General features: G+C 48.8%; 1 protein-coding gene across 2 annotated transcripts in view; it reads right to left on the reverse strand.

Moving 5' to 3' along the window:
- Ephb6 (EPH receptor B6) overlaps positions 1-9,811 on the reverse strand; it is a 16,916-nt gene extending 7,105 nt beyond the window's left edge. For both annotated transcript variants that reach the window (XM_036181103.1, XM_036181102.1), the window contains exons 1-5: positions 9,468-9,811; positions 2,510-2,581; positions 2,020-2,220; positions 1,591-1,655; positions 577-1,345 (exon numbers count right to left, since the gene is read on the reverse strand). In XM_036181103.1, coding sequence (XP_036036996.1) covers positions 577-1,345; positions 1,591-1,655; positions 2,020-2,119 — 934 coding nt within the window. In that variant the 5' untranslated portion in view covers positions 2,120-2,220; positions 2,510-2,581; positions 9,468-9,811. The remainder of the gene's footprint in view (positions 1-576; positions 1,346-1,590; positions 1,656-2,019; positions 2,221-2,509; positions 2,582-9,467) is intronic.
- Between the last annotated feature and the right edge of the window lie 269 nt (positions 9,812-10,080).

Genomic DNA, 10,080 nt, shown 5'->3' on the forward strand with positions numbered 1-10,080 from the left:
GTACAAAGTGTTCTCTGTTCCCCAGTGCTGGTTCTTGGTCCTGAGACCCAGTCTCCATCTGCTGTTCCTTGGTGCACAGATCTATTCAGTCAGGGGACAGAAATCATTCCCCTTATGAATAGTTCGGTGTGCTGGGAGCTGGGGCAGTGCAAGCGCAGAAGTAGGTGTTCCTAGCGAGGACACAGAAACTCCCTGGAAACATTCTTTTTAGACTATCCACTACTACTTCCTACTTGCCTTTTAGCTACCAGCTCTGCAATGACCCTTCCCAGTCAGGTAGCTTATGAGCACAGAGGAGCCTACACAGGGTAACCCAAGAATGGAGGAACTTTTGCTCCTTGCCCCTTCTTGGGTCCATGGCCTTAGGGTACAAAACATGGGAATATGGGAAACCATGGCCATTTCTAGACACTGCAGATGAGTCCAATGAGCAAGTCTGCATACTTTAGAAAGTAAAATTGGGGAGAATGGGTCCTTTCCTGAGGTGGCTTCGTTGAGATATTTTGTGGACAAAGCCAAATTTGGGGTGTCCAGGAGAGAAATCCAAGGCCAAGGGGGTGTGGGAAAGGCTCTCACCTTGGCAGAGCTTGTCTCCACGGGCAGGCTGGTGACCAGGCTGGCAGCGGCAGCCACCCACAGCTACCATCCACCTGCCTTCCCCATTGCAGTGTAACCGTGGGGGGCTGCCCCCTGCCTGGCCTCCAACTCCATCCTCCTCTGGTTCTGCATGAGCTACACAGGTCCCCACGGCTGCCACCAGGGAGGCGCCTCCAGCTCCACTGGCCTGCGTCTCAGGAAAGGAGGCAAAGGCCCGCAGGACCGAGGGACAGGTGTAGGAGAACAGCTTGACTGCCACAAGGGCCAGGCAGGCCCCTGTGTCCTGGAAGGCCACATAGAAGCCGCGCTGAGTGAGAGGACCAAAGCTGCGTTCCTTGACATTCAGCTGAAGCCCCACCCGCTGACCAGTCCTGTGGGGTCCCACAGCCCATGAGGAAGAGGAGGAGGAGGCGGCGGCAGGGAAGCTCTCATCGGCTGCAATCGTGTCCACTTTGGTCCAGCGTTTGAGGTGCCAGGCTGAAATGCTGTCGGGGCTGTCAGGCTCCTCAGCCTGCCGGTAGTAAAGGGTGAAGGTCTCCCGGCAGGTACCCCCACTGACACCCAGGCTGGAACATGCTCGAACAGAGAAGTGAAGGCGGATGTGTGCCCTCTGCGCCCCTCGCCGCTCCACAAAGTGTGTCTGCAGCCAATTGTCCTGTCCGGCACCTGGAGGGACCCCTGCCACGTGGCATGCTTCGAAGGTCCGAGTCAGACGGCGCTGGTCATCTAGGACACTCACTTCGTCCCACTGCAAGGGGACCAGGGAAAACAACAACTGCTCAGTTTGCAGCGGGACATTGGGGGATTGTAACTGTTCTGCTGAGATACAGCATTAAGGCCAAGCAAAGCAGAGAGAGGGTACACTGAAATTCTGTTCCCTATAATCGACGAGAGTCTTAGTTCATCTTTTATCTAGGATGTCCTCCCTCAATTCCACTTTCTAGGGAACAATTCTGGTCAGAGGATGGGTTCAGAATGAAGAGTGGCACTCACCCCACCTGGTGGGTAGGTGAGCCAGCCAATCTCAGAGGTCTCTCCTGTGGTATCCAGCAGTACTTCTGTTCAGACATAATGGGGCACATTGTGTAAAGCCTCCAGCTGGCAAAGCTACTCCCACTCCATTCCATGGAAAACCAAATACTATCCCTCCTGGATCCATTCAATTTGCCAGCAGGAGCTTAGTATCCGTGAGGATCCTGAGTCTAAAATACTTGATGACAGTTCTGTTCACCCTCTTTACACGCTTCCTTAATATCATCACTCTTCACGTCCACCCCCTCCCACTCGTCCACCCCCTCCCACTCGTCCACCCCCTCCCACTCGTCCACCCCCTCCCACTCGTCCACCCCCTCCCACTCGTCCACCCCCTCCCACTCAACTCCATTGGCTGGATGGGACGCTCCTGCCTCCTCTCCTTCCTACCTTCCAGAGCCAGAACCGAGGGCCCCAGAACGAGGACCCACAGACTGCACACCATGCCCGCCACTCTGCTCCCTGACCCAGCAGTGTCCTCAGTAGCCATGAGGTATCTTCAGAACTCCCACCATTGCCTCGGCTGCCACCCTGCTCTGAGGCGGGGCTGCAGCTTTTGCAAGACTCGGGGTCTGCAGCCAAGTTTGCTTCCTAGGGAGAATATGGGATTAAAAAAAAAAGAAACAGAGAGGAGAAGTCATATCAATACACTGTATAGGTGCCCAAACTTCATATAGTGCCTGCTCTACAGTCCTCAAGCTGTCCCTGAACCAACCATGGGCAGAAGTCAGTAAGCACTGACTCATCTGAGTCTGCAAGGCACATTCCACTTTTCTGTAGAGACACATGCCAACCCCCTCACTTCTACTCTTTATGTGACAGTGTCTCAAGGCCCCAATTCTTCGAGAGGATGCACAGCAGAGTGCTAGCTTAGTCTTACCCTTTTCTTCTGGAAGGAGTTATTCAAGTTTGTTCTCTTCATTTACTCTGCACGTTTCCTCCAGCAGCCAACCTGTATGGTAGTTAAAAGTCTCTGGTCATTAACAGCAGGCAGGTAAGAAGCAGTCCATCCTAATGGACCCGTGGATTCTTACTAGTCTGCCCTGAATACTCTCAGCTGTTTCACGGAGACAGTGAAGCAGAAGGGACAAAGAAAGATGGCTGTGGGGTATGAAGGGAGGGGAGGTGGATGAGCAGATGCAAAAAGAACGCAAGCATAAGGACTCTGGAAGACAAACGAGGCTGTGTTAGGAGAGGACAAAGCTACGTGGGTCTGGCACTCATTCTGAACAAAGGTTCTCTTCCCCACGGGGCATGTTTTCCCTCATGGCTTACAGAAAACTAAGCATACACCATACACATATGAAAGGATGCTTCTTATTTGCTCATAATTGAAGGAAGGCAGGCTGAAACAACAGTGATATGCCATTTGTTACAGAAGGGATCTGTGTGCCTTTACCATGACTGCATATGTTATTATCCTATACCCCAGTGGGATGGTTTTAAGAGGTGGAGCCTTTGGGAGGTAATTATGCATGGAGGATTTGTAGAAATGGATTAGTATTCTCAGAAGAGACCCCCAAAGGACTCTCTAGCCTTCTCTCCACGTTGCAAAGTGGCAACGGATAGAGAGAGGTCAGTCTGAAACAAAGAAGGTGGTCATCACCACAATCCAGCCACACTGGTACCCTGATCTCTGGACATCCTCTAAATGGAACACACTTCTATTGTTTATTACCTGTCATTGTCCAACTGATGGACCTTTACGATTATAGGCTGAAACGAATAAAATATGCTTTAACCTGTGAGATTGACAACACAAAGTCGGACAAGATATGGTAAGGGTCTCTTCTCTACATTTTGCTGGTGAATTCATATTGTATATGGCATGTGGAAAACAACTGGCAATATGTGTCTGGTAACTTGACATCTAGAAGTCCTTCAGATATCACGAATTTGCATGTACTTGTTTAAACCAGGGTATTAATGCGATTGGGGGTGGGACAATGCTGGGGATTGAATCCAGCTCTATCACTCAGATTTGTCCTTAGCCACTGTGAGTTGTTCATAAGGGAAAAGACTGCAAAGTGGCTGAACACCAGTGGGAGGATGGTTGAGAAATTATGGCCCATCCTAAGCAACAAGTATGAGCTGTTAATGTGAAAGTATGAAAATGATGTCCACGTGAAAGCAGTATGTGCAGAATAGCATAGAGTAATCTCCCACTTGTTAACTTGAAGAGAATGGGTATTGAGCTGGGTATTTAGCTCAGTGGTAGAGCATTTGCCTAGCATATGTGAAGCCCTGGGTTCAATCACAGCACCAGAAATAAAAAACAAATAAATACATATGCATGTAGAAAAACATTATGGAATGATACATAAAATTTGCAAGAAAGTAAATGAAAGGGACAGGGGAGATACTTTCCTTGTCTTCTTCTTAATTTTGAGAGTAAAATAATCTTTCGTAAGTATTAATGATCTTTTGAACTTAATGACGAATCGAGATTTATTTTTAAAACTGTAGCTAATACCTGTTTAGTAAAATGAATCAAGATAGTGCTTATGCCCTCTGAGTGATTTCTAGGCTTTACCTAATATCTACCCCACAGGAAGCTTCTACAGCCATTAGTAGGTACAGTTGTATGCCAAACAGCCTGCCAAGACATGGCTGCTTCTAGGGCCATGGTGAAGACCAGCTCCACTAGTGGTGCTACTCTTGTCTTCCTCAGTAACCTGGTTTCAAAAGTTCATGTTGGACATGAACAAGAACAGCGGGATTCATTCATTTCTACTGAGGAGAAAAATGCAAGGCATGAAGGCATGTTGCTCACAATACTGAGAGAACTTAGAGAGAAGCAAGCAAGCAAAACAAACGGCAAAACCTAAAGCTCATTGGAAGGGCAGCCTCACCCTGGCTGCATGTGGCCTGGCGATCCAATGATAGCAAAGGACACATTTCCCAGGAAGCTGAAGTTAGACTGAAACTGGACTTGACTGTGGTCAACAGGAACACTATCGTTTAATTCCTGCTCATCCGAGTTTCTTTTCTGGCGAAGGTGTTATGTGTGTGATAAGATAAGGCTTTTAGTGTTGTTCCATGAAGCCATCCTTAGAGGGACACCTTTTGTACACACCTGAGGGCTGAGTAGCAATCAAGTAGCCAGTGAATTCTTCCCCTCATTATCAATGGTGCCCTAAGTGTGTGAAATAGACAATTCACGGCCCTGTAGAGAGAGGCAATCATTAAACAGCTCCATGTAGGAAGAAAGTTTGTAAGAAGCATAGATTCTCCGAAAACACTGTTCTAAGTGATGCCAGGCTCTCCCATAAACCAAGTAAATGCTCTAGAGAAGAACTTCAGAGCTTATGTACCTGTCTTAATTTTTGTAATGCTGGCTCCAGCATCAATATCTGTTTCATGAATACCATGAAGTAATGCACATTGGAGGTGTAATCCCCCAAATCTCAGGGCTTATCAAAGGAGCCCAGGTTCTAGCCAGAGCTACAGTGTTTGGGTACATTTTTATCAAGGTCAGAAGATGCCAGAGGCAGGTCTTTAAACAGTGAAGGCTACTTTCCTATATGCCTAGAAGATACTCCTCAAAATAGTCTCTTTCACACAGAACATGAGTGGGTTCTGATTCTATACAGTGAAGAAACTGTAAAGACTGGGCCTTTTTCCACTCACAACTGGACAATAATGGGGAAGGAATAATTAACATTTTGTTAACAGTGTTAATAGAACTGTGTGTTTGGAAAAGAAAAGCGAGACAGAAAAAAATAACAGAAAGTAAGTATCAGTTGTGCAATAAGGAACATTCTACACGATGAAGAACGATAAAATGACTGCTTGGATAAGGTATAGTGTAGAGCCTTAGCATGCATCTTGATGACAACCCAAAGCTGGCCTATCTCCAGATGATCCAGAAGATAGCAAAAGCAATGATGAGATACATTAAAGCCACACAGCTCCTGTCATCGAGAATCAAGTGCAAGCACCGAATGTAGATTGTTATTTGAGTACTTGCTTTTTTTCTTTTTCTTTTACTTAGAGCAAAGACATTCACTTTTTAAAAAATGCTTGACGATTTTAAAGTATCCAGCAGTATATTTTGATGCTGGAAGTGAATCTTCAGATTTAGACCTAGAATATTGAAGATTAAAAACAAGTGTATTGGGGGGTGGGATGGGGAAATGTTGCTGAGTCAGAGTAGGAAGTTAGATCAGCTCTTGCTAATCCAACCAACCAAGTCTCCTATTTATACACAAAAAGATCCACAATGTCTCTCCATCGCCAGAATAAAAACAGAGAAAGGGGAAACCCTGAGGTAGGGAGTAATAGCTGTCAACTATGTCATACCACTGCAGATTCTTCTGAAGCAAGTTCCAAAGGCAGAAAAACAAGAGAAAAGACAGGAGTGTTCCTCATGTCTGGAATACTAAGGAGGCAGGGCTTAACACTTGACTTTCAAAGGTTGCTTTGCAGCTTGAAGCCACAACATCCCTCTTATTTGGTGCAGGAGGAGTATCTTGGGCACAGACAGCGTTCTGTAGCCAAAGCCTCCTCTAGCCCCTCTCTCCCAGTCTGTCTGAGATCTCTATTTCTGCTGCAGCTCAAGAAATGAACTGGCCAGGGTTTGGAAGTCCTGACTTGAGCAAGGGCAAGAAACTGATCTCAATCAAGAAAACATTCATATTTCAGATATACATGAAGTTTTAAAAATACCAAATACCAGAAGCAGCAACAATGTGGCTCAGAAAAACATCAACAGGACAGCTTTATGTGACACAAATCACAGTCTATGATTTTTGCATTTTTCTGTTCCTCAAACCCCTTTTGGGGGATCTACTGCTTTCCTTCTTTTTGATTTTTTTGTAAAATAAAGCAAATGTATCAGCTAGATCATAAGCCTGATACATTTGCTTTATTTTACAAAAATAAAATAAAATAAGGCAGGGTCTTTGGCATCAAGGCTATATCTGCTTTTAGAAACTGGCAAAATCCAGAGATGTGTAGCGTTTCAAGCTCATCAGATACAGATTGTGAATTCTGTTTTCTATGAGAACGAAAGATTGGAAAGTAAATTAAATCAGCAAATCTGTAAGAGCTTTTAAAAAATAACTACACTTAAATGAAATGCTAAGTTTGATAGCTTCATGAACAAACCCAGCTTATTTGGCAGTTTATGCACCTCACTCTGAACTAAAAAAAAATAAAAATAAATAAGACAAGTCAGTTTAAAGCAGGGTATGGCAGAGATATGTAGACCGTTAAAACTTGCTACTGTAGGAGGGTGCTACGGATGGAGGATGTGAAGTGGGGATAATTAACTCTTACACACTCCTGAATTGTTTTGTTCTTATTATAATATGCACACCTTACTTTCATTGTTAAAACCTAACCAAAGTTAGGATGTGTGTAAGGATACTTTTGAAACTGGGCACATGGAGCATATGTTTACATATTTAATTTCTCTTCCCTTTTTTACCTGTCAGTTTTCAGAACATCTAGCAATTTTCAACCCTAAAATGCAAGGGAAAGCTGGGAGTGAAGGAACAGAAGGATATCAGCCACAAAGGAGAAGTAACTTTTATTCTTGGGCATTCTATAAGCTTCTCTCCAAAGAAGTTCAAGTTGTCATCATGTCTCTCTGTCACCACGCTGGGCTAAGGACTGTGTCTACCAAGGGAAAGAAGGGGGACAGAGGGGACTGGATACTTGCAACATGTCAGGAGGGCCTCCCTGGCAATAGAAGGAGGCTTGTGAGAGAGATTTTCATGAGGTATGGTCGGCTGCTATGCAGCAGGGATGGGGAGCATTCCCAGAGCAAAGGGCCAGTAGTTTTAGGTCTCTTGTGGTTGCTGAGCTGGTTTTCACACCTGTTAGCTGCAGGGTCAGCGTAGGAGGGGTCAGCACCATAGGCTGGTCCTCTGTCCTGTTCTGCAGCTGTTAAACGCCCAGGAAATTCCAATATAATCCTTGCTCAGTTTACTGCTGCCATCTCTACCCTTTAATCTGCACCCTGGAGATCCTCTGGTGAGCTCTCTCCGTGCTCTGGCCTTGTGCCTTGAAAAGGATCCCGTGAGGCTTCAACGCAGCCTCCATGACATACAGGGAGGAGATGGCTGTCCTCTGGCTCTGGCTCTTCTGATGGCCAGGCTGGAGAAGCCAATTTGTGGATCATCTAGCTGAGGACAGTTCTATGTCCCTGGAGATCTCCAGCCTCCAAGAATGTCCCCCAGAAGCATGCTTGCTCAAGCACTTGTGCTCCCACTCACAGTCTTTGCAGACAGGAGAGGCATTTAAGATGCAAGCAATGTCTAGGTCTAGCCAGACAGCCATTGAGAATGAAGCACTCTGGCTGTTCACTGACTGGGGTCATGACGGTGCTGAGAAAGCATATAATGGATGGTTTGGGGGCAAATATGGGTGAGCGAGAGCAATGAGTCCTGAAAGGTAATGGGAGAAAACCCCTGGGGTCAAGAGCTGTATCAGCAGGTGACTGATGGATGAGATGGAGTAGGCAGCAGCCAAGAGCCGGGGAATGAGTGGCAGGGGTCTTAGGAATTGCTGTCCTTGCTGTGGGCCCTGCTCCATCCTCACTGCTCTCCGGGAAGATGATTCTGCAGAAGTGCCCAGGTGAGCATGGGGTAGAGAAGGGGGAACAAGGCTTCCAGCACCCTCAGATGCTACCTACCATAGTCCCTCCACCTGCAGTGGGGTATGGGAGGGTGACAGGAAACCTAATGGCCAGGTTCAGGAGGTGGTGAAGAGCTGGCGAAATACTATCCCAGAAGAAAATCCTGCCTTGCCCATGCTCAACCATCCCAGCCTGTGATCGCCAGCATTCTGATAACTCCATGGATGTTACCAATCATCTGCTTGTATGATGAACGGACCAATAGACTTGGAAGGAATTTTCTATATGTCATTAGGTATGTACACTGGGGCTTTCATGGCAATCCTCCTTCAGGACAAAAGGACCCATAGCTTTCAAAGGTCCATAGCTGCTATGAGCAAGGTTCAGTCCTTCACTGTCCTATTACTGGGTCAGCCTCCAAGAACTGTCCACAACCTTACCAGTCACTCCTACTGGTCTGGCAGTTGAGAAGGATCATCTCTCCTTTCAGAACCACCTAAGTCAAATTCCCCTGATGGGTGGAGGGCCTGGGTTAACTGATTGGGAACAGGCTGGGCAGCTCTTCTACATGGGCACTGCCAGGGACATTACAACATCAGCTATGCTGGTCCCCTGCCAGCTCCCCCAGGGATGGGAGGAGAGAGGGTGCCAGACGGCCAAGATCAGTGGGCAGGGGCAGAGGCAGAGGCAGGCTGGGCCAAGCACCCAGATGCATAGAGGGGGTGGAGCTGGGGCAGGAGCAGGCAGGAGACTTTGTTTGCAACTGGAGGGGGGGTGCTTATGATTGGGGCTCAAAATCCAAGCCTCTAACTCCAGGCTTAAGGACGGCGGTGGGGGTGGGGGGAGATAGTGGTGAAGAAGTAGATTGGACCCCTGGCTCCTCCCAGCAGCGAGGGGATTGGAAAGATGCCACAGGAGTCAGAGGCATGGGCAAACCTTTTCTGAACGAGGGGAGCCTGACCTTTGCGAGGTTACCCCTCACACAACCCCTCCCCAAGCCAGAGGCCCGGGAGGGTCGCTGGATGATGAAAGAATTCTAACACCCAGGACAGTGGACATGAATGAAGGCTAGGGCAGGGATAGTTCCTCAGGAACCTTCTCTTGTTTTGGAGGGGTATACTCAGTACTCCCCCAAGAGACTCCCTACTACCCCGGGTGTGCACAGGCCCAGGCTAGAGCAATCCTCTACTTTGCAAATCTTAATCCCTTAGTCTCCAGAAACAGTATCCTTTGACCTCCCAAATCCCTAGCTCACCTTCCCGCCGGCCTCCAGCTCTGCAGGTCTGCGCCCCTGAGGCCCCTGTGGTGGCCCTGCAGCTAGCAGCTCTCTCCCAGCGTCGTGCGTGTCCTCTCGGGTCTGGGGACCTCGCTTCCCCGCAGCCCGCGTCTGCTCGTAGCTTGGAGTCTGGGATTCTGGGGAGGACCCGAGGCTGCAAGCAGGGGCTGCTCCCGAGGCGGGGCCCCGAGGAAGCGTGCCGGGGCCAGTGTCACGATCGGAGTCGCCGAGCTCTGGTCTGGGGTTCGGACGCCCGCTGCTCCCGAGTGCCGGCTAGGCGAACGCAGCCGGGCCCGCCCCCTCTCGTCCCTCCCAGCCTGGCCCGCCCCTCTCCGGCCCCTTCAGCCGCCCTCTCCCTCTCTCTCTCTCTCTCTCCCTCTCCCTCTCCCTCTCTCTCTCTCCTCTTCCGGGAGCTGAGCCCGCCCTCTGGGCCTAGGACCCGAGTACGCAGAGCCCGCTCCCCAGTGGGGCGCGCAGTGGAGACGCTAGGAGCGCCCTGGGCCCGCCCGTGTGCTGGGGAGGGTCGGCCTCCTCCCACAGGTCCTGGCCAGCGGAGGAGACGTGGGTCGGAGGATGGCACGCATTAGGGTCC

Source organism: Onychomys torridus, chromosome 3 (assembly GCF_903995425.1).
Source record: "Onychomys torridus chromosome 3, mOncTor1.1, whole genome shotgun sequence".
Classification (NCBI taxonomy): Eukaryota; Metazoa; Chordata; class Mammalia; order Rodentia; family Cricetidae; genus Onychomys; species Onychomys torridus.